Source organism: Lontra canadensis, unplaced genomic scaffold (assembly GCF_010015895.1).
Source record: "Lontra canadensis isolate GAN:19392208 unplaced genomic scaffold, GSC_riverotter_1.0 scaffold32, whole genome shotgun sequence".
In the NCBI taxonomy this organism is placed as follows: domain Eukaryota; kingdom Metazoa; phylum Chordata; class Mammalia; order Carnivora; family Mustelidae; genus Lontra; species Lontra canadensis.
This window is the reverse complement of record NW_022631026.1, coordinates 19,460,226-19,487,008: the sequence shown is the minus strand read 5'-3', so window position 1 is coordinate 19,487,008 and position 26,783 is coordinate 19,460,226. Positions and strand designations below refer to the sequence as shown.

The window sequence follows — 26,783 nt, the reverse complement described above, 5'->3', positions numbered from 1 at the left end:
GCAGGCATAAACTGGGATTTCCTGGGTAAACTGTTTATGGGCACTGTTTTAGTGTTCTGCTACTGCATAATAAATTATCACAAAGTTAGCAGCTTAAAACAACAGACATTTGTTATTTCCGTTTCTGTGTGTCAGAAGTCCAGGCAGTGGCATGACTGGATTCTCTGCTCTAGGTCTTGCTGGGCTGAACTCAGGGTATCAGTGAGGTTGTAGTTATCATCTGGGTTGGGGGCTCCTCTTGCCAGTTCACTGGTTGGCCGAATTCATTTTATCGTAGGTATGGTATCGAGGTCCCCGTTTTCCCGCTCGCTTCCAGCCAGGGAGGGCTCTTGGCTCCCAGAGGCCCCCTGCAGTTCCTTGCCACGTGGCCCCCAGAGGCAGTTTACAAAATCGACAATTGCTTTCTTCCAGGCCAGTTGGAGCACGTCTCCCTGACTTCCTCTTCTGTAACTCACCAGGAAAAAATGCTGCTTTTAAAGGGCTCACCTGATGAGACCAAGCCCATCAGGGTAGTCTCCCTTTTGCCATGTAACATAAACAAAGGCGTGATAGAGTTCATCATTTTCACAGGTCCCGGTTACATTCAAAGGGGAAAGGATTCTCTGAGGATAAAGGTTGCTGAGGGTCAACTTGGAATTCTGCAGGTGCCGTTCATCCTGGTCATTTTCTTCCCTTTCTGCCTTGCCACTTCTAGAGCACCTTGAATCTCTAGGATCAAACAACTGCATCAGTGATAAGCAAGATACAGCCTTCAGGCTGGTGCCATTTTAGCTCTAACACCACCCCACCCCCCTGTCTTCTTTTCTGATTGCAGTTATCTTTTGGGTCATTTCCCTTCACTCCAGGATGGACTGGTACCAGAACTGTGGTCACTTCTTGGGTGATTTCAGTATCTATAGAGTCACATTCTTCAAGACCCTGGCCATCAAGTTTCTTGACTTCTTGACTCTGACAGTCTTCTCCCCCCTGAGCCTCAGCCATCCACTCCCTCACATGCACCCTGGACCCCTCACCACCTCTAACCGCTCTACCTCAAAGACACTGATTTAGACACCCCCTGCCGTGTTGCTCCCTGTTGTCCTTCCCACTGACCTGTTCAACTACTCTGGCTCTAAGACCATCCCAGTCTTCCTTCCAACCGCCGCTCCACTGACTTGTCGGCGTTCTCAGTCGGCTCTCCTTACTTTTCTCCTTACCGTTTTAGAAATGGTGCTGCTTTCCTGCACTATAAGCTCCATCGTCCTGTGGCTTTTTTTTATCCATATCTCAGTCAACTAAATTCATGGATGAATTAATCTGTGTGCTTTCTCTTAACTCTTTCTGGAGAAAGCCATACAAAAGGGCAGACTAGTGTTCCCATAAATTCATGATCGCCAACTTCATATTGACTCTCAGCATTGCAATACTGTTCTCTGATCACCTTGCTTTTCCATTCTTTGCGATGGTCAATTAAAGTTGTATAGGAATAAAATCCCCATTTAAAAAAAACATCTACACCCACTCTTGCCTCTCTTTCAAAGGATGCCTCCTTTCTTACTACACAGAGAAAACAAAAGTCATTGGGCAGGAATTCCCTTAACTTTTTGCTGCTGAGTTCACTCACTCATTTGTATTTATTCAACAAATTCTTTTTTTTTTTAAGATTTTATTTATTTGACAGAAATCACAAGTAGGCAGAGAGGCAGGCAGAGAGAGAGAGAGGAGGAAGCAGGCTCCCTGCTGAGCAGAGAGCCCAATGCGGGGCTCCATCCCAGGACCCTGGGATCATGACCTGAGCCAAAAGCAGAGGCTTAACTCACTGAGCCACCCAGCCGCCCCTATTCATCAAATTCTTATCAGGTACCTGCTGCATAGCAGATGTATGGTGAAAACTATGAAACATCACTGAAAGTAATTAAAGAAAACCTAAGTAAATAGAAAAACCTACACACATTCATAGATTGAAAGACTTAGTATTGTTATAAGGACAATACTCCTTAAATTTATCTACAGATTCAATGCAATTTCCATGAGAATCTCAGCTGCTTTTTTTGCTAACCCTATAAGCTGATCCTAAAATTCCTATGGATACGCAAGGGACTCAAAATAGCCAAAACAATCTTGAAAAAGAAAAACACAGATGGAGAACTCACACTTCCTATCTTTAAAACTTGTATCAGTAATAAAACAGTAATCAAGACATTGTAGTACTTGCGTGAGGTTAAATGTATAGATAGATTAATGGGACAGAATTGAGAGTTCAAAAATAAGCCCTTACATTTGTTGTTGATAGATTTTCAACAAGGGTGACAAGACTATTCAGGAGCAGAAGAATATTTTTTTCAAAATACGGTGCTGGAGGCTCCTGGGTAGCGTCATTAAGCGTCTGCCTTCAGCTCAGGTCATGGGATCAAGCCCCACATAGGGCTTTCTGCTCAGTGGAAAGCTTGCTTTTCCTTCTCCCACTCCCCCTGCTTGTGTTCCCTCTCTTGCTGTCTCTTTCTCTCTCTGTCAATTGAATAAGTAAAATCTTAAAAAAAATATATGGTACTGGAACAATTGGATATGTACATGCAAAAGAATGAAACCAGATCCCTACCTAATACCATATAAAAAAATTAACTCAAAACCTAAATGTAAGAGCTAAAACTACTCTTAGAACAAAACATTGGCATAGATTTTTGTGACCTTGGGGTACACTGCACCTTCCTAGATAATGTTACTAAAAGCACAAGCAACAGAAGAATAATAGGTAATTGAACTTCATCGAAATTAAAAAGTTGATGCTTCAAAGAACACCATCAAGACAGTGAAAAGCCAATTCACTGAAAAGGAAGAAATACTTGGAAATCATATATCTGATAAGGGACTTGTATCCAGATGAAGAATTCTTAAAACTCAACAAAACCCACCAAATAACCCAATTTAAACATGAGCAAAGGGAAAGTAGAGTGGTGGTTACCAGGAGCTGGGGGTGGGGGAAAGAATGAGAGTCGTGCGATCACTACAGAGTTTCAGATTTGCAAGATGAACGGGTTTGGGAGATCTGTTTCACAACAGTGTGAATATACTTAACACGACCAAAGTAATGGTTGAGATGGCCAGTTTTCCATCACCGGGTTTTACAAGGAAAAAAAAAAGTAAGTTACCTTTAGGGGGAAAGTGGGCAAAGGACCTGAATAGACATTTCTTCAAAGAAGATACACAAATGACCGATAAGCACGTTGACGAGATGCTCAGTGTCGTCCGTCATTAGGGAAATGTCTACTCAAAGCCGCGTGAGATGCCACTTCATACACACCACGATGGTTAAAATAAGAAAAGATTGACAATAACTGGTGGTGATGAGAATGAAGAAACAGGAACCCCCGTCATACTGGTGGTAGGAATGTGAAATTTATCCACTGTGGAAAAACAGTTTAGTAGTTCCTCAAAATGTTAAACACGGTTACGATGTGGTCCGGGACTCCCGGGTGAGAATTGAGAATTCTCCTTTGGGAATTGAAAATACACGTGCACACAAAAACTTGTTTATGATTGTTCATAGCAGCATTATTCAAAATAGCTGAAAAGTGGAAAAACCCAAATATCGGTCAACTGAAGAATGGATGAGCACAATGTATGTCAATATTACGGACTACTATTAGACAAGAAAAGGAAGTGAAGTACCGCTCCACGCTAAAACATGGATGAGCCTTGAAACTGTGCCAAGTGAAGGAAGTCAGACACAAAATGTCACATACTGTATGACTCCATTTATGTGAAATGTCCAGAATAGGCAAACGCAAAGAGACAGAAAGCAGATTGGTGGTTGCCAAGGACTGAGGAGAGGGAGGTGTCGGGTGTGACTGCCAATGAGTATTGGATTTCTTTTCGGGGTGAAGAAAATGTTCTGAAATGAGATATTAGTTATGGTTGTACAACTCTTTCAGTATACTAAAAACCACTGAATTGTAATGTTAAAAGGGTAATTTTATGGTATGTAAATTATATCTCAATAAAGCTGTTGTTGTTTTTTTTTTTAAACTTGGTCAGGAAAAGCTTTTTTGAAGAAGTGACATTTAAACTGAGATTGGAATGACTAACTTGAGGTTGGTGGTTGTAAATTCGGAGTCTGACCAGTCAGCATAGTTGGGTATTGACTTCCCCAGTGTGTAGAGGGTAGAGGGGCAGAGTGAATAAAGTCGGGATTTAGACAGTATGACCAAGGGAGAGAGCTGGCAGGGGGTGGTTGGAGAGCATGCAAGGAAATGACTATAGTAATGGGCCATGGAGTGTAGGAGATTAAAGGAGAAATGAGGCCTTCAGGGAGACGAGGGACCAGTGGAAAGTGGTAGGCTCCTTGAAGAAGAGGACTGGCTGGCATTGAAGTTCTGTTGGAGACGGGTCCTTGGAGGAGTGAGCTACACGGGCAGCAGTCTGTAGGAGAGTAGGGTGCTTGCGATCAAGATTTTCGGTGATGCAGAGTCATTGGCAGTAAAATGTTCCAGGATGCGACTGTGAGGCTGGTGGCTGATGTTGAGGAGGGGAAAGGTTGTCGAAGGTGATTTCAAGGGAGAGCAGTGTATGAGTTTCCTATAGCTGCCAGAACAAATTATTACAGACTCGGTGACTTAAAGCAGAAACTCTGGATACCATAGATTTGAAGTCAAGATGCCCACACTCACTGTGGAGACTCTAGGGAAGAATCCGTTTGTGTTTGAGGTCTCCAGAGAAACAGAACCTGTACATGTATTACGTATATTTATATGTATATATTATATAAGGGGATTTATTATAAGGAATTGGTTCACGCAGTTATGGAAGCTGACAAGTCTCAAGGTGTGCAGGTTGAGTCAGCAAGCTGGAGACCCAGGAGAGCTGGTGGTGGTGTGCCAGTGTCGGTCTGACAGCTTGGGAACTTGGAGAACCATTGATGTCTGCGTTCTGGCTGATGGCCTCCAGGCCCAAGAAGAGCACATGTTTCCATTCAACTCTGAAGACAGGAAAAAGCCAGCATCCTTGTTCAAAGGCAGTCAGGCCAGAGGAATTCTCTCTTATTTGGGCCAGGTTCAGTCTTTTGCTCTACTCAGGTCTTCAACTAATTGGATGAAGCCCTCTCGCATTAGGGAGGGGATTCTGCTTTACTTGGCTACCAACTTATATGTTAATTTCATCCAAAAACACCCTCACAGGATCACTCAAAATAACATCTGACCAAATATCCAGGCATCCGATAGCCCAGCAGGTTGACATGAAATTAACCGTTGCATCATTCTTTGCCTGCTCTCACTTCCGGTGGCTGTTGGCATTTCATGACCTGTGGCTGCATCACTGGTCACATGGCCTCTTCCTCTTCTTTCTCATTTCCTTTATTGCCTATTTTATGAGGATACAGGTCATTGCATTTGGGGCCACACAGATAATTCAGGATAAACTCTTTGTCTCAAGATCCTCAACTTAATTGTGTTTTGCCATTAATGGTTCTGTTCACCTTTTTTTGCCATCTCGGGTGATGTTCTCAGGTTCCAGAGATTAGGATGTGGACGTATCTTTGGGGCCCGCCATTCAACCCACCATAACTAGTATATGGGAAAGGTCAGCTCCGTGGATGTTGGAATCAGCAGGAATTGTGGCCATTGTCATGTTGGACTCCACTACAGACAGATACTTAGCATTTTGGTCTGATGATGTGACATTCAAAACTGGGTTTGTTTTTTTTTTTTATGAACATATAATGTATTGTTAGCCCCAGGGAAACAGGTCTGTGAATCATCAGGCTTACACACCAAAACTGGGGTTTTAAGGAAAAGGAATAATGTGAGAGCAGCAGTGAGATTCTAGGAGAAGATCAGCAGTTTGAGGGTCTGAGAGAGAAAGCAGCTGCCTCTTGAACGGCCACAGGGACAGCTGAGCCATCAGGGAAAGCAGATGTCCTCCCAGGTGAGAAGGTGGAGCAACACTCGGAGAAGAGAATTCTCTGCCAGAGAGGGGAGATGGGCTGCAGACTGTGAAGGCGTATAGAATGAGGTAGAGGATTAGTGTGATATGGGGCTGTGGGAGGGTATTCCCGGGCCTTATGGGAGCAAGTGTCAGAGCGGGAGTCTTGGATTTCTGACAAACAAGCATAGTGTGATAACCTTATGACAAATCTCATGCTGGAATCAGTCACAGGTGGCATCCAGTGCAGACCGTGGCGCTGCCCCTAGTGCAAGTCAGGAGAGGGCTTGCCAGGCACTCGTAGAGCCCTGGTGCCCGTCTTACCTCCTGTCCCTGTGGTATGAAGCCTGGGGAGAAGTGCCCTGTAGTTCTCCTGGCCGACAGACTGACCACCTCACTGACCAAGGTGCGCCCTCTGAAACTGTGGCCTCTGTGGTGCCATCTGAGAGGGAGAAGGGAGGGGCTAGAGAGAAGAAACAGGCTGGAGATATCCTGATAGCAGTTTTCAGCATTTTCAGTAGGTTGATCGGGAGTTTTAAATACTGCTTTTTTCAGCATCTGAACATTGCCCCCGCTCTACTATGGTATTTGGATGCACTATTTATTCTTAAATCCATTTACAGCTGCAAAAGTGCTGAGTTTGAAAGCAGAATATTTGAAATGGACCCAGCTGTTTAAAAAGATGGATGCTTATCAAAGAAAGTATTGGTGTAGAGTTTATGAACAATAAGGCATTTTTTTTTTTTCAGCCAGCTTGATTATTCTTGAGCGAAGAGATCACAGGGAGGTTTTCCATTGCAGAGAAATGTATGATTTAACCCAAACATTGCTTCAAATTAGCAGTTTCCTCCCATGGTCCTGACTCCCCTCCCCCCCAGGCCCCCCCCCACCCCACTGTCAGCCTTTTCTCCTGCTTTAGATCTTTTCCAATTCTTACAGGTGGCAGCCAGAGCTGAACTGCAGAACGTGTCCCCTGCTTCCCTGTGTGGGTCCGTATGACCCTGCAGTGTGGATTAACTCACATACATCAGGAATTGTTGTCTGCATAAACTGGTGTTTTCTGAAGCTAGTGGTGCAGACTTAGGGTAGAACCGTTTCTCTACAGAAGTTTAGTACATGTGGGTGTATGTTCATTACCTTTGCTCTCCATTTAGTGACTGCAGCACGTTCAATGATGGAATATTCATGTGTTAGTGATGAAACCTTTTGATGAGCTCTGATAAACCAGATACTGTGTTCCCTGGCATCTCTCCTGAGCCATGTTTTCTTCTCTTCAGGTGCCATCCCTCTGTTTTCACACAATTCCAGATTTTTAAATGATCCCCCAAGACATGGATCGATCTCTGCAATTCTTAATTCCAGCCAGGCTTCTTATCCAGGTTAAGACTCATCTATTGAATGATCTAATGGACATTTCCATCTGGAAGTCTCGCTGGCTTTTTGGTCAATACATAATTCTAATAATTTTTCAGTCAGTTTTCTTGGACTTCTAAGTTGGCACCTGTATCACCTATAGGAAACAGTAACTTAGTAAATTCCCAGTAGTTACAACTTTTTTTTTTTTTAACCTCTTAAAGGAGTGTGAGTGTGTTGGTAGGAACTTCTAGAGTAGTGTTTCCTAAATTTATCTGAAAAGAACCAATTGGGGAGCTTATTAAATATACAAAATACGAGGCCTCTACCCCCTGGGAATTTTATCTTTGTAGGTCTGGGTTGAGGCAGAAGAATCTGCTTTGTTTTGTTTTATTTTTTAAAACAAGTAGTCTAGGAAAATTTAATTTTTTTTTTTTTTTTTTTTTTTTAATCTTTAGGCAAGTTGGGGAAACTCTGTTTTGGAGCAGTACTGAGTAATAGTGGTGGTAGTCGCGGGTTCCTGACTTAGGTGTGTTTGTATCATGGATGGTGTTAATGGACTCCTGGCTCTCCTCCCGCCCTGACCTGTGGCTGTATTTGTGACGACCTTTGCAGATAACGGTTATCCAGGAATAGTCACACAGTTGGTGATCTAAGCCAGGCAAAGAGCTCTCTGTCCTGGTCATCCTTCCAGACACATTTCTTGTGCCTGTTCCATTCCAGGCTCCGGAAAGCAGGGCTGTGCACAGAGGTACACGCAGGTCTTGGTTTTCCCACCCCCAGCCTCTCTTTCTTGGGACTCTGTCTGTCAGTCTGCTTCTACAGGAATCCGTGCTCTGCTCCTTTTGGTTTTAGCTAACTAGGCCCTTTGTTTGCCAAAACCTCAAGTATCAGTCACGGTTCCTTGTTCTGTCCTGCCATGTAGCCTGTCACTGCCTTTGAGCCAGAGCTCTGTCTCCTCTGTGTGTACTTGTAAACCAGGTGATTTATTACATCCTGAAGTTCCCTTTTAGGGGGTCATGTTGTGAAAGCCTTTACAGTTATGTCTTTGGTCTGGGACTTTTATTTATATGCTTGGCTCACAGGCAGCCCTCCACAATACTGAACTGTTTGAGGTGCGTGTTCTACCGTGTCTCTTACCTTTCTGTCTTTGAGTCTAGTGTTCAGGCTGCCTTTTTCCTCCTCTCCTCCCCATGTTGCCACCTTCTGCAGAGACTTTGTGGTTCGGCTTAGCTGCTGCCTCTCTCCCTGGCCCCCCAGGCTGATGGATGTGTCTGCCCATGCTCTGCTGTGGCACCTGAGCGCCCCCTCCACTTACCCTGCAGCTGCGTCTGCTCGTTTGTCTGTCTGTTCCACTACATCCACGGCCTCAGTGTGTTATTAGTCCTTACACCTCCGTGCTTATTAAAGAGCTTTCTTTTTTTTTTTTTTAAGATTTTATTTATTTATTTGACAGACAGAGATTACAAGTACACAGAGAGGCAGGCAGAGAGAGAGGAGAAAGCAGGCTCCCTGCTGAGCAGAGAGCCCGATGCGGGGCTCGATCTCAGGACCCTGGGATCATGACCCGAGCGGAAGGCAGAGGCTTTAACCCACTGAGCCACCCAGGCGCCCCTAAAGAGCTTTCTAAAAGTTGGCATTTCCTACTTGTTCTGGTTTTTAAGCCACTTTTAATCATGGACATGTTCATTTTAGGCCCACCCGACACTTAAAAGGGTGATAAGATCCAGTTCTGGAAGGAATGTAGAGAAGAGTATTCTAGAAGACTCTTGGCAGGAGTGTGAATGGATACACTTGAAAAATAAAATTTTAAATGAATATAACCCTTGACCCAACAATTCCCCATCTAGGAATTCTTCCATAAAAACATTTGTACCAAGTGTATTAGGATTTCTGTATGAGGCTGTCATATCAGCGTTATTTGTCATAGCCTACCTCTGGCTGCCCCCCACCAAAAAAGGAAATGGCTAAAATATCCAATAGTAGCAAAACAGTTAAATTTGTTATGGTGTATACATAATGTTACCTATGAAATTCTGTATATGTAGCAGTCAAAATAGGTGAAATCGATTTTTGTATACAGATACAGAAAGAAGTCTGTAATACATCCCATTCTTTCTCCTCAGAGAGAACCTCTATTTTGATTTTAGTGTTTAGCATTTCCATTCATATTTGTTTATTTTTTGTTATACGCATCAGTGTGACTATTGAATATATAGTGTTGTTTCTTATATTTTTAAACTTTATCAAAAGAGCATCCTAGTGCATATGTATTTTTTCCTGCAGCTTCCTTTTTACTTGCATTGTTTTTTAAATGCTCTCCATGTGTTGATGTGGTTATTCTTAATGCCATTTAGAATTCAGTTCTGTTAATACACCACATTTGATTTACTCTCCTATTGATTGACATTCAGCTTGTTTCTGATTTTCTATGTTTCCAAACAAATTTTTAGTGGATTTTCTGGTACAGGTCATTGTGTGCAGGGTGGAACTTTTCTAGGGTCTGTTTTTAGGAGTGGAATCAAGGGCCTGTGGGTTCAAGGCCTGTGCATCTTCAGGTTTACTGGGTATTTCAAAATTGCTTTCCCGGGTGGCTTGACCCCGTATACTCCCACCAGCCCTGTATGCGCTTCTTGTTTATCTGCCTCTTCATTTATAAAGAATGTATTACTTCTGGGGCGCCTGGGTGGCTCAGTGAGTTAAAGCCTCTGCCTTCAGCTCAGGTAATGTTCCAAGGGTCCTGGGATCAAGCCCCACATTGGGCTCTCTGCTCAGCAGGGAGCCTGCTTCCTCCTCTCTCTCTGCCTACTTGTGATCTCTGTCTGTCAATTAAATAAAATCTTAAAAAAAAAAGAATATATTACTTCTAATTTTCTTATGGAGCAGCAAAACTCTTAACATATTGTTTGAAGAACGTGGGACTATGAACTGCCAGTTAAAACTACAGAGGAAGAAGAGTCTACCCATGGTGTCAGACTGATGTTTTGTAGGGCAGTCCACGACTCAGGGCAGGATTTTCACTATTGTGTATACTGTGAAGGGTGTCAACTCCCACATAAAATTGAATACTTTCCACTCAGGCCAGCTTGTTAGGACAACTCAGGAGCAAAGTTTGGCCTTGAACTGTGTTTCTCTTTATATGCATTCATAACTTTTTCAGGTTTTCTTTCTTTCTTTCTTTCCTTTTTTTTTTTTTTTTTTGCTTTCTTGTTTTTTTTTTTTTTTAATTTAAATTGAATTAGCCAACATACAGTGCATCATTAGTGTCAGGTGTAGAGTTCAGTAATTCATCAGTTGTATATAACACCCAGTGCTCATGTCATCACGTGCCCTCCTTAATGCCCATCACCCAATCACCCCGTCCCTCCACCCACCTCCCCTCTAGCCACCCTCAGTTTGTTTCCTGTAGTTAAGAGTCCCTCATGGTTTTTCTCCATCTCTGATGACTTCCCATTCAGTTTTCCCTCCCTTCCCCTCTGATCCTCTGTGCTTTTTCTTATATTCCACCTATGAGTGAAACCATAGGATAATTGTCTTTCTCCTACTGACTTATTTCACCCAGCATAATAATCCCCTCCAGTTCCATCCATGTTGACGTAAACGGTAAGTATTCATCCTTTCTGATGACTGAGTGATAGTACCTTGTATACACAGACCACATCTTCTTTATCCATTTGTCTCGTCTGTCAGCGAGCATCTTGGCTCTTCGCATAGTTTAGCTATTGTGGAGACAACTTTTTCCGTTTTAATTTCCTGCATTTAATGGAGCAGTTGTTTGTGCTTCAGGAGTGCTCCTGTCACCCCCGGGGTCGGTATGTGGGGAGCCATAAATACTGCCCTGGCGATCATGGCATCCCCAGGAATGTCAGTCTGTTGATGTTGAATTCCTGCAAATCTGTCTTCTTTTTCACCTGAAAGAGGAGCTGGAGCGGTTTGCAGATCAATGCACATACTGCTCTTCTTTTTTTTTTTTTTTTTAAGATTTTATGTATTTATTTGATAGAGATCACAAGTAGGCAGAGAAGTAGGTAGAGAGGGAGGAAGCAGGCTTCCTGCTGAGCAGAGAGCCCGATGTGGGGCTCAATCCCAAGACCCTGGGATCATGACCTGAGCCAAAGGGAGAGGCTTTAACCTGCTGAGCCACCCAGGCGCCACAATACTGCTCTTCTTTATGCAGCTCTTACCATATCTCTCGTTGGACTGTTTGGAACAGGAGTGGTTCCCTTTTTTTGTGGGTTAGGAGGTTGTTGTAACTTATAAGCATATTTCGGAAGCCATATGTGAACTAATTACATTTTATCCTCCTAACCACATTTTTATAACTGTTTGAGAGCTAATACTCTTAAATCTTGCAAGAGTAACAAAAATTACCAGGATTACATTTCTCTCGTACATTAATCAATCAAAATTATACTTTAAGAAATTAAGTTAAACTGGAGCTTGGCAATTCGAATTTTTTACTTTCTGAAGGAGTTATTCTGAAGTCCAAAAATAATATAGCACGAGAGGTATTATGAAATTTTCAAAATAAATTTTTATTAACTTTAATTTAAAAAAAGAAGTGGGTATTTCATTTCAAGGTGGTGGACTGAGGACCTGCCATAGCTTTTCCTTCTTGTGCCAAATAGTTAGAAATGATACATTAGAATTTTTAAAATAATGTGCAAGTATACTAGAGGGGGGAAGGAGGGAAAACCCATGCTAGGCTCCAGACTGTGAAGAGTCCCCATGAAAAGCACATGGGATCTGTTTGCAAAAGAAAACCTTGGTCCAAAACAAGGTTAAGAAAGTATTGCGGCTCAGGATAAGAATAGCATCTGGAAGAATAGCGGCTACTTTCATTTGGGAGTAGTTGTGATAGGGAGCTGTGAAAGGCTCAGAACAAGTCAAAGAGTCACTGGTACCATTGCATGGTGATGGAGGTGTCTCGGGCAGATGTAGTATCTGTAGGAACTGCGTTGGAGAAACAGGGCTGAGTTCCAGGTGCTTGATGAAGTCCAGGAGAACAAGAAGCTCCCAGGCTCAGAAGATAGATACAAATCTTTCCCATGAGATGGTACCTCCTGTCCCTCCTTCACTCTCACTGAAAACATTCCTCCCCTCTACGTAGGCAGTGCACACGCATAGACCATGTGAACAGAGCCTTGATGACAAAGATGAGCACTTTTTTCTTCCTTTCCTCCTTCTTCTTTTTTTTAAGTAGACTCCACACCCAGTGTGGAGCTTGAACTTACAACCCTGAGATCAAGAGTTGCATGCTCTACTGACTGAGCCGGCCAGGCACCCCAAAGATGAGCGCTTTACTAAACATCACCGAAACCAAGAGGAAATAACCGTGCAGAGGAGAGAAGAGAAGACTTCATCTCAGACATAGAATTAATAGAATAAATAGAACTAGATTTTATAATATGTATAGTTGAAAGCTTGGAGAGAGATGGTCAGTTATTTTATCTACCGAGAATAAATATTGATCTGGGAAATTAAAATTTTGATTGTCAAGGTGAGACTCAGCAGATGGGCTAAGTGACAGTTTTTTCCAGCTGAAGTGCAAATTTATGAGCTGGAAACTAGAGCAGAGAAGTGTTCCTAAGCCCATCATGAGAGGACAAAGTAATAGAAAAGAAAACTAAGACATGGAGGGTAAATGGAGGATTGCCATCTAGTAAGGGTTCCAGAAGGAAGCTGAAGAGAATGCAGGGAGATGATAGTTAAAGAAATAAAGGATCCAGTTTTGAGATGGTTGACCAAACACATACTACCTCTTTCTCCTTCTGCACCAGATCCATAGTAATGATAACACTTTAAGTTAGATGAATAAATTCCCTTTCAAGATGGAAAAGAAAAGGAATGTTCTAGACTAGACATCTTTAAGCAAAGGAAATATGTATTAAATGAGAAGTTGCAGAAAGGAGCTGCTCACACTGCCTCACACTGTGAGGTCATCACTATTGCCATGACCCGGAAGCTGCTCTGCCTTCTTTGTCAGAACAGATTCAACATGAGGTCCCCTGGCTAGAAGGCCGCTGCTGGCTAAGATGGCGACTGAACAGTCCCGTGGGAGATGTCTCCATGGCCAAGAACCATGAAAACCCAGAGGAAGCCTAGCACAGCGAAATATAATTAGAAGAACTACACGTTAGCAAGCAGAGCAATGAGAAAGACACTTTAAAAATAAGTCAGTTTAATTTCCTTAGAGGAGCAGGGCTAGACTTTCATGCTTACTACAAGAAGCAGAAGTTAGGAAATGGTCAGCAATAATGAAAATGAAGAATGTGGTGGTTGAACAGGCTCATTGGGTAGGTTATAGCAAACTGGATATAGCTGAAGAACAAATTAGTGAACTCAAACAGGGTGAGAAATTCTCTCAAAGCTCAGTATCAAGAAACGTGAGTTTGAAACAAAGGTTGAGGCATTTAGGACCCTATGGAAGTTACAGTATTTATCCAACAGGAGTTGCAAGTGAAGAAAATGAGCTGAGATGTGTGAGCCCTTAGGTAGAAAGAGCCTGCTAACTGTCGAGAAGAATACATTTTTAAAAAGAAACAATACAAAAACATGTACCTGTATTGCAGTGATAACAGTGAAGAGAAATTCATAGGAGACACCAGACAGAAAAGATTGAGAATCCAAATGCTATTAGACTTCATCGCTGGTGTTAATAAAACAGTGGCACAGTGTTTTCAAGATGCTGAGAGAAAATAAGTTGGAACCAAAAATTCTCTCCCCCTGCAAACGGTCTTTCAGTAATGAGGGCACTATAAAAACATTTTCAGACTTGAAGGATTTTGACAGCCTTTTGCTGAGAGAACTAAATCAAAGATACACTGCAGTAGGAAAAAAAAAATGTATCAAGAAGGTAAGAATAGGATACAAGAGAGAAGAGGAAGCAGAGAAAGCAGGAAAACAATGTTAAACCTAAATAAATGTTGGTTGGAAAATAGAAGATGGCTTTTAGTAAGTTGTAACTTGAATCAGCCAAGAGAGCAACATGGAATTATCAGACTGGTCCCTGGATTTAGGCCAGTGGTTGTGGTTTGGTGCCCCCATAGCATGGGAAGTCTAACGTGGGTCCATTAAAGACGAATAGAACTGATATTTTTGTAAAGGCTGGGACTTTAGAATGGCAGCCTCCTTGGAAAAGAGGGACTGGAAATACTCCACTGGCCTGGAAAAGGTAAAATGGGACTCCCATACAAAAAGCAATCCCTGCTAAAAACTCGTTACCAAAAATTGTAAGCTCTGTTATAAAATGAGCAGCAAGAGAATCAACAAGAAGGAGCTTTAGTGTGCCAAGAACTGTAGAAAATTCTACATTTAATAAGGGACGACTGGGTGGTTCAGTTGGTAAAGTGTTGGTCTCATGATTTCTGCTCAGGTCATGCTCTCATGGTTGTGAGATAGAGCCCTGTGTTGGGCTCCAAGCTCAGCACAGAGTCTGCTTGTCCCTCTCCCTCGCCCCCCCCAACCCACTCACACACACACTCTCTCTCAAATAAATAAATCTTTAAAACGTTAAAGAAGTAGATTAAGAAATAGTGACATTTTAGAAAGGAATAAGCCAATATGAGAAAGGGCCAAATTGAACTTCCAGAAATAAAAAAAATACTAAGGTTAAAGAGGGTTAAATAGCAAATTAGAGACAGCTACAGCAAAAATTAGGGAATGGAAAACATCTGAAGAAATTAACCAGGATATAGAATGTTGAACACAGATATAGGGAAATGGAAAATGTGAAGGGCAATTAAAGGACAGATCCGAAAGATCAGCCTAGAATTCTGTACTTAGCGAGTCTATTCAAGAGCAAAGAAGGAAAAAGAGATGTTTTTGGAAAAAGTCTTAGTGGTTTTACCACCAATAAACCGTTGCTGAAGGAATAATAAAATACGTACTTTGGGGAAAAAATGAATTAACAAGGAAGAAATGGGATACAAGAAGGAATGGCTCACAGTGGGATTGGTAAATGTGGGTAAATGTAAATAAACATTGTGTATAAAATAATAATAATTGACTAATTTTGGTGGGTTTAAAGTAATATATAGCGAGAGAACTACTGTGACATGAATGTAGTTGAGGCATGAGTACAGGTGAAAGATTTTGAGTTAGAGGATGAGAATACAGATGCTAATTAAGATTGTAGTAGGTATTCATCTTAAAATAGTGGAGGTTCCTGGCTTGTCTGAGGATTTAATAGGCTTATGTTTCTGCTTGGATCTCCTCAGTGGTGGCTTGGAGCTCAGGGTGATGGACTCAAGAGTAATTTGAAGTGAACATGACAGGAATGGCCTCCAAGGCACCAGTCCTGAGCTTTTTCCATTAGGCCGTTGTGCTCCCAAGTGACAGCACCTGTCAGCATGTGCCCTGAGCCGAAGCCTGTGCTGTGCGAGCCATTAGCTTGAGGCTGATTGAAAATACCGTCATCTGAGCTCAACAATACATTTTTTCAGAGTATTTTAGTGCCTGGTCCACAGTTGTCTGAGGAAAGCAAGTTTTAGCCATGCAGGAGGCCACAGTGCAGCCGTAAGAGCATGAGCCACGTCTCGCTCCCTACCTTGGAGTCTGCCCCTCATTTGGAAGCTCGGGGTCCCCATCCCTGACTCAGTGGGGTCTCCCCTCCATGATCCCCACTGTGGTATTTGGTGTCCCCAGTCTGTTGCTGACTCCTTACGAGAACGTCTCACTGTCCTGGGCTGTCTCTCCTCATCCCTGTGTGTTCTTTCTCTGAGTAATTTCACCTCCATAGGTTGTACTGTGAAAAGAATAAGACACACCTAGTTTATAAGAGCTTTAGTTTCTGCACCTATCAAATTGAGACTTTTTTTAAAATTTGATTTTATTTTTTCAGTGTTCTAAGATTCATTATTTATGCACCATACCCAGTGCTCCATGCAATATGTGCTCTCCGTAATACCCACCACCAGGCCCTCCCAACCTCCCACCCCTCCCCAAAACCCTCAGTTTGTTTCTCAGAGTCCACAGTCTCTCAAGGTTTGTCTCCCCCTCCGATTTCTCCCAACTCTCTTCTCCTCTCCTTCTCCCCATGTCCTCAATGTTATTCCTTAATGCTCCACAAGTAAGCGAAACCATATGATAATTGACTCTCTCTTCTTGACTTATTTCACTCAGCATAATCTCCTCCAGTCCCGTCCATGTTGATACAAAAGTTGGGTATTCATCCTTTCTGATGGAGGCGTAATACTCCATTGTATATATGGACCATATCTTCTTTATCTATTCATCTGTTGAAGGGCATCTTGGTTCTTTCTGCAGTTTGGTGACTGTGGCCATTGCTGCTATGAACATTGGGGTACAGATGGCCCTTCTTTTCACTACATCAGTATCTTTGGGTTAAATACCCAATAGTGCAATTGCAGGGTCATAGGGTAGCTCTATTTTTAATTTCTTAAGGAATCTCCACACTGTTTTCAAATTGAGACTCTTAACATCTAATTGATGAGACTATAGGGAGGGCTAAATGAGCCTTTTTGTGCAAAAGCCCCTGTCAGGTATGTGACACTACATTCTTAATAACCGTAGCTCCCAGTTCAGGACAAAAAATGGCAGAAAGCAACCACTACAAGAGTAGACTCAAAGAGTATCTTGACAAAAAGGGAAACAAAATGAAATAAGAAAACGAAACCTAAAAAAGTAAGAAAAGAGGGGCGCCTGGGTGGCTCAGTGGGTTAAAGCCTCTGCCTTCGGCTCAGGTCATGATCCCAGGGTCCTGGGATCGAGCCCTGCATCGGGCTTTCTGCTCCTCGGAGAGCCTGCTTCCTCCTTTCTCTCTCTGCCTGCCTCTCTGCCTACTTGTGATCTCTCTCTGTCAAATAAATAAATAAAATCTTAAAAAAAAAAGTAAGAAAAGATAAAGATATAGGGAAAGTAAGGAAATAAATAATAAAACAATGATATAATAAGCTACAGAAATAAATAAAAGTATAATAGGAATAGTAAATTAACTAAATTTTCCAAATAAAAAGCAGCAGTTGTCAAATGGATATTTTAAAAGATTGGACTTTATGCTGTTTATAAGAGACAGTGGGAAAAAAAGATACAAAAAGGTTGAACATTAAGGGTAAAAAGGAGATACAGGCAAAGTACCAACGAAAGAAATTTATTGAAAGTCTATTAATCTCAGAAAATAGATTTCAGGGCAAAAATCTTTACCAGAGAAGCTAAAATGGTACATTTTACACTTTGTGTATTTGGTCACAATAAAAATTTTTTTTTATCAGATATAGTTTGCCAGAGATAAAAAGATGCAGTTAACAATTCCACAGAAATAATACACATTTACTAATGTAGCTATAAAATACATAAATAATATTAATAAGGCACAATAAGAAGTTGAAAAATACGTTATTAAAATGGTAAACACACTTCTCTCAGCAATTGTTAGAATCATTAGACAAAAAAATAGACTATAGAAAATTTGAAAGTACCCAGTAATTAATGATTACATATTCTTTTCAAACGCACACAAAGAATTGATCACATTAAGGAAGCCTCAAAAGAGGATTAGTATTATATAGACTATAGTCCGTGACTGTAATGCATTTGGCTTAGGAATCAATTAACAGAAAGATGACAAGAAGAAAACCGGTAGATTGGTTATTGAACGTTTAGTTGATAATGAACAAATTCCTAGAACAACCTTACTTACCAAAGCTGGTTCAAGATATAATAAAAAACCCAAATAGTATAATCATTAAAGAATTTGAATTAGTAGCATAAAAGCTTTATAAAGTAATCAATCAGGCCCGAATGACTTAAAATGAGTCTCTCTTTTTTTTTTTTTTAAGATTTTAATTATTTTAAATTATTTATTTTATTTGTCAGAGAGCACACATAAGCAGGCACACATAAGTGTCAGGCAGAGGCAGAGAGAGAAGCAGGCTCCCTGCTGAGCAAGGAGCTTGACACGGGACTCCATCCCATGACTCTGGGAACATGACCTGAGCTGAAGGCAGCGGCTTAACCCACTGAGCCACCCAGGCATCCCTTGATATGAGTTTCAACAAGCATTCAAAGAAAAGATGAATTCCAGTATTATGTAAAACTTCCCAGATTCCAGAAAAAATAATGAGCATTCCAGTTTCATTTTTGAGGCTAGCATAACCTTCATACCAAAACCTTAGGAGGACAGCAAGAAAGGAAAATTATAAGCTGTTTTCATGAACAGGAATGAAAACCTAAAGAAAGTAATATGAAACTGAATCTAGCAGTATATACGAAAGATAATACATTAGGACCACACTGGTTTTATTCTAGCAATTAAAGATAAATTATTATAACTTAACCAAATTCATAGATTGATTGATTAAGTCCATATAATTATTTCAAAAGACTTACATAAAAGATTTAATAAAACCCAATATCCATCAGTAACTTAAGTACGCACACAAATAGGCCAAAAAAACTCTTCAAAACAAAAACCTTAGCAACCTAATATATTTATAAAAACTGATAGTATCTATTATATTTACTGTTGAAATTATTTAAGATTATAAATTAAACAAAGAAACTTGGCTGTCACCACTTCCATTTAGCATTTCATTGGTAGTCCTAAGCAGCATAATAAATACGGAAAAGATGTTTGAATTGAAAGGAAACAAAATTGTCATTATTTGAAGATGACTGTCAATGTAGGAAGTCTGAAAGAATCTTCTGATAAATCAGTAGAGTTAAAAATTTCTCTGCATCGGGGCGCCTGGGTGGCTCAGTGGGTTAAAGCCTCTGCCTTCGGCTCAGGTCATGATCTCAGGGACCTGGGATCGAGCCCCGCATCGGGCTCTCTGCTCAGCGGGGAGCCTGCTTCTCTTCCTCTCTCTCTCTGCCTGCCTCTCTACCTACTTGTGATCTCTGTCAAATAATAAAATCTTTAAAAAAAAATTTCTCTGCATCAAAGGGCACAAACAGAACATAGTGAAGAGGCAGATGATGGAATGGGAGAAAATATTTGCATATCGTATATCTGATTCGATATCCAGAATACAGAAAGGTTCATATCCAGAATATAGAAAGAATTATAACTCAACAACAAAAAAACAAGTAACTCAATTGAAAAATGGGTTAGGGACTTGGATGAACATTTCTCCAAAGGTGATATAAAAATGGCTAACAAACATATGAAAAGATAAGTGACATCACTAATTAGGGAAATGCAAATCAAAGCCACAATAGGATATTCTTCACAACTATTAAGATTGTTACTATTTAGGGCGCCTGGGTGGCTCAGTGGGTTAAGCCGCTGCCTTTGGCTCAGGTCATGATCTCAGGGTCCTGAGATCGAGTTCCGCATGGGGCTCTCTGCTCAGCAGGGAGCCTGCTTCCCTCTCTCTCTCTCTCTCTGCCTGCCTCTCTGTCTACTTGTGATCTCTCTCTGTCAAATAAATAAATAAAATCTTAAAAAAAAAAAAAGATTGTTACTATTTAAAAAAAGAAAAAGTGTTGGTGAGTATGTAGAGAAATTAGAACCCATCCTTGGTGGGCTATAAAATTGTTCAGCCACTATGGGAAACAGCATGGAGGTTTCTTAAAAAATTAAAGATAGCATTAATAATAATTCTACTTCTGGTTATATACCAAAAGAATTGAAAATACAGCCTTGAGACATTTATACACCCATGTTCATAATAACATTATTTACAGTAGCTGAAACTTGAAAGCAACTCAAGTGTCTACTGATGGATGAATGGGTAAACAAAATGATTCCATATGGTATACAATGGAATATTACTCAGCCTTGACGAAGAAAAGAAATTCTGAAACATGCTCCAACATGGATGAACCTTGAGGACATTATTCTCAGTAATAGAAGCCAGCCACAGAAAGGCAAATACTTTATGATTCTACTTACATGAGGTTATGTAACCTTCAGCTCAGGTTATGATCTCCAGGTCCTGGAATCAAACCCCACATTGGGCTCCCTGTTCAGCGGGGAGCCTTCTTCTCGCTCTCCCTCTACTGCTCCCCCTGCTTGTGCTCTCTCACTCTTTCAATCAAATAAATAAATAATATCTTCAAAAAAAAAAAAAAAAAGTGGAAATTCAAAGGGTCAGAAATAATGAAGACACTCCTAAAGAAAATTGTAAGGTAGTACTTGAGAAGATATGAGGAAGCTATAGTTAAATCCATGTTACACTGTATGGAGATAGAAATGGAATACTGAGTAGAAAACAAATGAACTATTTATTAAATGGACATGTGGCAATTGATTATCTCTAAAGAATAAAATTGGATTCTTTCCTCATACTTACCAAAAAGTCACTTCTAAGTAGAATCAAATTAAGTACAAAGGAGAAAAACTATAAAACTTTAGAAGACAATGTGGGACAATATCTTTATGACCTCAGGGAAGGATTATTTCTTACGATATAAAAAGCAGAAAATATAAAGGAAAAGATTAATAAATCAGGACTACAGTTATGGTAAAGATATCTGTTTGTCAAAAACAAGCCTTAAAGTAGGAGTTATTTGTGACACATAACTTCCGTAGGGTTAAAATACAAAAAATATAAAGAACTCTTACAGGGTGCCTGGGTGGCTCAGTCAGTTAAGTGTCTGCCTTCGGTTCAGGTCATGATCTCCGGGTCCTGGGATCCAGCCACCCTATGATGCTCCCTGCTCTGTGGGAAATCTGCTTCTCCCTTTCCCTCTGCCCCACCCCCAGCTTGTGCTCTCTCATTCTCTCAAATGAATGAATAAAATCTTTAAGAAAAAAAAAAAAGAACTCTTACAAATCAATAAGAGGCAGGCAACCTGGTGAAACATTACACCAAAGACAGGACTAGACAGGAAAAGGCATGTCACAGAAGAAACCCAAATGGCTCGTAAACATTCAAAAAGATGCTCAGTCTTTCTGGCGATCAGGGCGTTGCAAATTGAAACCACATTGCCATTTATCACCCACTAGATTGGCAAATGTTAAAATATCTGACAATAGTAAGGGTTAGCCAGAATGCGGAGATTTAGGAAGTCTCTCACACAGCTGACAGAGTGGAAATTAGTGTAACCACTTTGTAAAAACAAGTTGGCAGTGCCTACTAAAATTGAATGTGCATAACTCACGATTGGATAATTCCACTCTGATGAAACTCTTACACATGTCCACCAGGAGACGTGGACAAGAAAGTTTATAGCCACATGGTGAGTGAGAGCGAAAAGATGGAAACAACCCAAATGTTCATCAGCCATGGAGTGGATATATAAATTATGATGTAATTAAGCAGCGAAATACAATCCGTTGATGAAAAAATGTAGGACTTACAGTTACATGAATCAATACGGATGATCCGTAACGTAATTTTAAGTGAAAATAGCAAGTTGCAGAAAAATATACCTAAGTCTATATAGATTTTAAACATGTGTTAAATAAATCATGTATTACTTGTACATAATTGCTGAAATGGTAAAATCAAAGACATGATTAATACAAAATCCAGGATCTAGGTTACCAGGAGAGGAGCAGGTGTGGTGGGGGAGGCGGCTGTTAGTGTAAGATCCCCCAGCAAGCTTGAGTGACTGCCGTGTTTCTCTTTCTCAGGCAGAATCATGGGTAAGTGGATATTTGTTTTATAATTTTTTAAACTGTACATACACATTTTATACATTCTGATACAGTTTTTAAATATTATAACCTGTAGTATTTTTAAGAGATAGTAGGACATGTTTTCAAATTAGGTAATGTGGATTATTGAAGATGCACAGATTTTGAAAATCATCACCTAAGAGTCTGTTGGGAGGAGTTTTCCTTTTTCAGGTTAAGGCTTCTTCATGTATTTATTAGTTTGTGAGTTCAAGTGACAAGAAAGGTACAGAGACGTTAAGTGGTGTCTCTGGCAGAGTGGCTTAAACGAGGTCTGTGGAAGGCACCGTCCCTGCACCTGGGCCACTTTTCTTCCTTCCTCACTTCTGTAAATATTTAGTGACCGACTGCCAAGTCCTGGGCATTGTCCTAGGGGCCCAGAAGTCAGAGAGGCCATGTGCCTAGCTTGGAGCTTCTAGCAGTTTTCGGGTTCATGCTTACAGGTTTTGTTAATCTTAGCCTCCTAAACTAACGAGATAGCAAAATTCACTTCAGGTCTGTATCATAATTTACTCTTTCTTATCGTTTTAAGGAAGTCATTTATTTACATATTTAGACAACCTAGTTGAATGCATTATCTGTAAAATTTTCAGATTAATATATCCTTTTTGGTCTGGTCCTAGCCCAGTTAATATTCTAATTCCTGTATATATTTATTTTCAGTTTTTTCCCTTTCTGTGCATCTCAAAACTCTTGATATGTTCTAATTCTTTGGAATTGACTTTGATGTACTAATTTTACCTTTCTGTGTATATTTTTGAGACTCAAAGTTGGATCTGATCTTAAACCTTGACTTTAAAGCAGCATTTTCAAAAGCATTACAAGCATACTGCTAGAGATTATAAGGTGATACGAAGGGAAACATTATTTATTTTAATAGTCATGTGATTAATTTAATTTATAATTTTATTATAAATATACATATGAAACCTGCGGTTTCATGGTTGTTTTTGCTCAGGATGCAATTAAGTCAAGTCTCTCTGATAATCCATCTCGCATAGACTGCGTGAACTAATGGCCCAGCTGTTCTCAGACACAACAAAACATGAAATTAATATCCGGACTACAGATGTAGTGTTTAGTTATAACGGTGAATCAAAGTATTCTCTAATGTCCTCTGTCTCCTACTTGTGTTGTAACTCAGAAAATAAGCATACGTGGTTTGGTCAGGAAGAAGCAATCTAGAAAATTCATCTAGGCAAATTGTTCAAATAATATATTTTGTTATAGGACAGGGTCTGGACATAAAGATAAATGAGACCTAGACCCTGCCTTTCAGGACCACCAGTTTCACAGAGATAGGCACGTAAAAAGTACACCATAGTGTGGAAAGCGCAATTGTGGAAACGTCCATGGTAAACCGGTAGCTGGGAAATGTGGTCTCTGACTTACGGAGCCAGGAGGAAAGCCTGCCCAGGGCAAGGCTTCAAAGTAGTCTTGAGAACGGAGCAGGAAACTTGCAGAAAAATAGACCAGCAGAGGGCAATATCAGAAAGGCCTATGCCAAGGTACAGAGACCTACAGGAACATGGCCTTTGGGCCAAATGACGTCTCATCATTGATGCTGGTGTGAGGAGAGGTGGGAGCCAGATATGAAGGCTTTTGTAAGGACTGTGATGGTGTGCATTTAGATCTTATTCTGTAAGGGATTATCAGCCTTTGAGAGGTGTTAGGAAGAAAAGTGACACACGGTCTGGGGCAGTGTAGAAAACAGAAGGATTAAGTCACATTTCAGCCCATCATCTGGTAAAAGGAGGATATGGAAACCACTTAGAGGGAATGTTTAGAGTTTCTGCCTTATATGACTTTTAGGAAATTAGGCTTCATTTAGATTTTGCCCAGAATTTAATGTGTTGAAGGGGTTAGTGATAGGTGATTTGGAGCCAATATATGAAGTTTCTGAAGAAATTGATATTATTCAGTCTGTATATTAAAAAGGTATTAACTTTCCCTACATAGTCTTTTTTTTCTTTTTCTTTTAAGATATATTTTAGGAAGAGTGAGCCAGAGAGAGCAGGGGGGAGAGAGGGAGAAGAAGAATGCTCAGTGCTCAGTGCTCAGACTCCATGCTGAGCGCAGAGCTCAACATGGGGCTCAATCCTATGACCCTGAGGCCATGACCTGAGCCAAAATCAAGAGCCAGATGCTTAACTGACTGGGCCACCCAGGTGCCCTGTCTTTCTCTACCTAGTCTTTTTTTCCCCCTTAAAGATTTTATTTATTCGTTAGAGAGAGCACAAGCACAGGGAGAGGCAGAGGCAGAGGGAGAAGCAGGCTCCCCACTGAGCAAGGAGACTGACGTGGGGCTCCATCCCAGGACCTGGAGATCATGACCTGAGCTGAAGGCAGCGGCTTAACCATCCGAGCCACCTGAGCGCCCTTCTCTACATAGTCTTAAAGGCAAAGACAGTTTGCTTATTTTGTGTGTTTAACACATGCGAGCAGCATGTAAAAGTTCAGTGGAGATGCAGTACTGATATGACACACAACGGCAAACAAGTTCTGTTTTTCAGTTAGAGTGGGACATACGGCAGTACGCTGCAGAGTGAGTAGAATGAAATATTTACACCTTTTTGCAGTTAATATCCTTCCAAGGAAGTCTCAACAACCCTGTTATTTAAAGGGAATTGGGTGGGCGATCGTATCAGGGTATGATGAGCCTCCTTTATATATGGGTTTCTGATGTGAGTATTCTGAATAACTTAATTGTGGCATATTGTTTACTTTTGGGCATATTTACTGTTAAATCTGATCTCACTAGTCTTTGGATTTGCTGTATATTGTTCTACCTTACAGAGAAATGTATTAGTATGCCAGCTTATTCTTGTACCTTCGTGAATTTATAGTCACAGGTCTGATGCTGACTGCCTGTGGGTGTGAGGGCACTCATCTGTGTCTGTATACATAGCCAGACCCTTAGCACCAAATGTTCTGCCTCATGTTTATTTTGGGAATATTCTCTTAATAGGCACGTTTTGGGATGTGACTTAGTCAGCTAATTTGCTAACATTCAAAAGCCATGAGCTCTCAGCATTATCTTAGCCTTTTAGTATTTTAGTCCAGCAAAAATTTCTGACTCTGATTGGGAAATTAACTATAACATCTTACCAAAAATGATCCAAAAGCATCAAAAGAGAGAGTTCATGCAAAGGGTACAGAGAGATGTTCACAAGGGAAGTTAACATTAACTTAAGAGTGCATAGTAGAAAGGAGGGAGTAAGCATAGAAATGAAGGACCACAAGTGACCTTGGAACAACCGAAGGTTCCTTTCTCTAGGTCCAAATAATGTTGATTATAATGCATCTTAGGTTCTATTTCAAAATATATTTTCTGCAGTTCTTGTCACCAAGTTCTTTTTCATTCTTTTGAAGATTTAATTTCTTATTTCCTTATTTTCTACTTTGACACAGAAATCCCCTGCAAAGAAGCTGAGCCATGCAATTAGTAAATCTTTGGGGTGCGTGCCCACCAGAGAACCCCCGCATCCTGTTTTTCCTGAGCAACCAGAGAAACCACTTGACCTTGCAAATATAGTGTAAGTATACACCTAGGGATGGATGTGGGTTATACTGAAATGGACCTTGCTGAATCCTTTTGTATAAAAGCAACTTCACGTAACATGAACATTGAACCTTCTGGTTTTTACTTTTCTTTTGGGGAACTCAGGACCTCAAGATTTCATTTCTTTAAGTCACCATAAATATTTACATGGAAGCTTAGCTGCTGAGCCCAGAGCCTAAGTAATTAATGATCTCAAACAGAAACATTAATTAATATATTGAAGAGTAATTATTGAACTGCTTTTAGCAAGGTTGCCTTTTTTTGTTTGTGTGTTCTTCCATAATCAGTGGTAGAGATCCTTTCTTCACTGCAGCAGTAATGCCCATAGTTATTTTTATAATTAGTTTGGGCAACATGGAATTGAAAATCAACTTCATTTGCTTCTTTGTATTGAGAGAAAATTAGGAAACATAAGATTGTATTCTATAAATAAAACTAGTGTTTTATTTTTACTTTCTTTGAATATTCATGCTAAATGAAAGAAATTCAGACAGGAACCAAAAAGAGAAGTAGAGAAAGAGGAAGAATAAGGAGAAGGAGAAATAAGGAAGTGTTAAGATTCAGCCTCTAAACTAAGATTCTTTACTCTGAATTAAATGGTGATGTTACGTGTCCTCCTGGATAAAGTCAATAGCGGTTTTGTTTTGTTTTTAGAGAGGGGGCAAGGGCAGAGGAGAGAGAGAATCTTAAGCAGGCTCCACATCCAGCAAGGAGCCTGACACAGGGCTCGAGCTCACAACCCTGAAATCATGACCTGAGCTTAAATCAAGAGTCAGATGCTTAACCAACTTAGACACCCAGGTGCCCCAAAGTCAGTAGGTTTTGTTTTTTTTTTTAAAGATTTTATTTATTTATTTATTTGACAGGCAGAGATCACAAGTAGGCAGAGAGGCAGGCAGAGAGAGAGAAGCAAGGAAGCAGCCTCCCCGCTGAGCAGAGAGCCCGATGCGGGGCTTGATCCCAGGACCCTGGGATCATGACCTGAGCTGAAGGCAGAGGCTTTAACCCACTGAGCCACCCGGGCGCCCCATCAGTAGGTTTTTGATCATTATTAGTCTTTATTGGGCGTTGACAGGTTTTTTTGTTGGAGTGGATATCTGTTTTCTTTTATCTTCCTCTAAAACACTTAGGGTTCTTGATCTTTTATTTTCTTTCTCATTCAATAATTTGAAAGACTTTTATTAAAATAGTATATACATATAAATTAGAAATTTAATAATACAAAAAAACATATAATAAAATACAGCACATCCTCCCATACTTCCTTATGCTTTGTCTAGGTTTTTGATCAGTGAGATCTCTTTGCATTTACATAGTAACTTGTTTCAGAGCCATTTATTGGATGATCTGTCGTTCCCCCACTGACCACGGCTGTCATAAATGAAG

The 26,783-nt window shown here is 40.6% G+C and overlaps 1 protein-coding gene across 6 annotated transcripts in view; it reads left to right on the top strand.

Moving 5' to 3' along the window:
* The window catches only part of DTNB (dystrobrevin beta), a 231,742-nt gene that overhangs the window by 93,555 nt on the left and 111,404 nt on the right, over nt 1–26,783 (top strand). For all 6 annotated transcript variants that reach the window (XM_032866980.1, XM_032866979.1, XM_032866978.1 and 3 more), the window contains one exon: nt 25,247–25,371. In XM_032866980.1, coding sequence (XP_032722871.1) covers nt 25,247–25,371 — 125 coding nt within the window. The remainder of the gene's footprint in view (nt 1–25,246; nt 25,372–26,783) is intronic.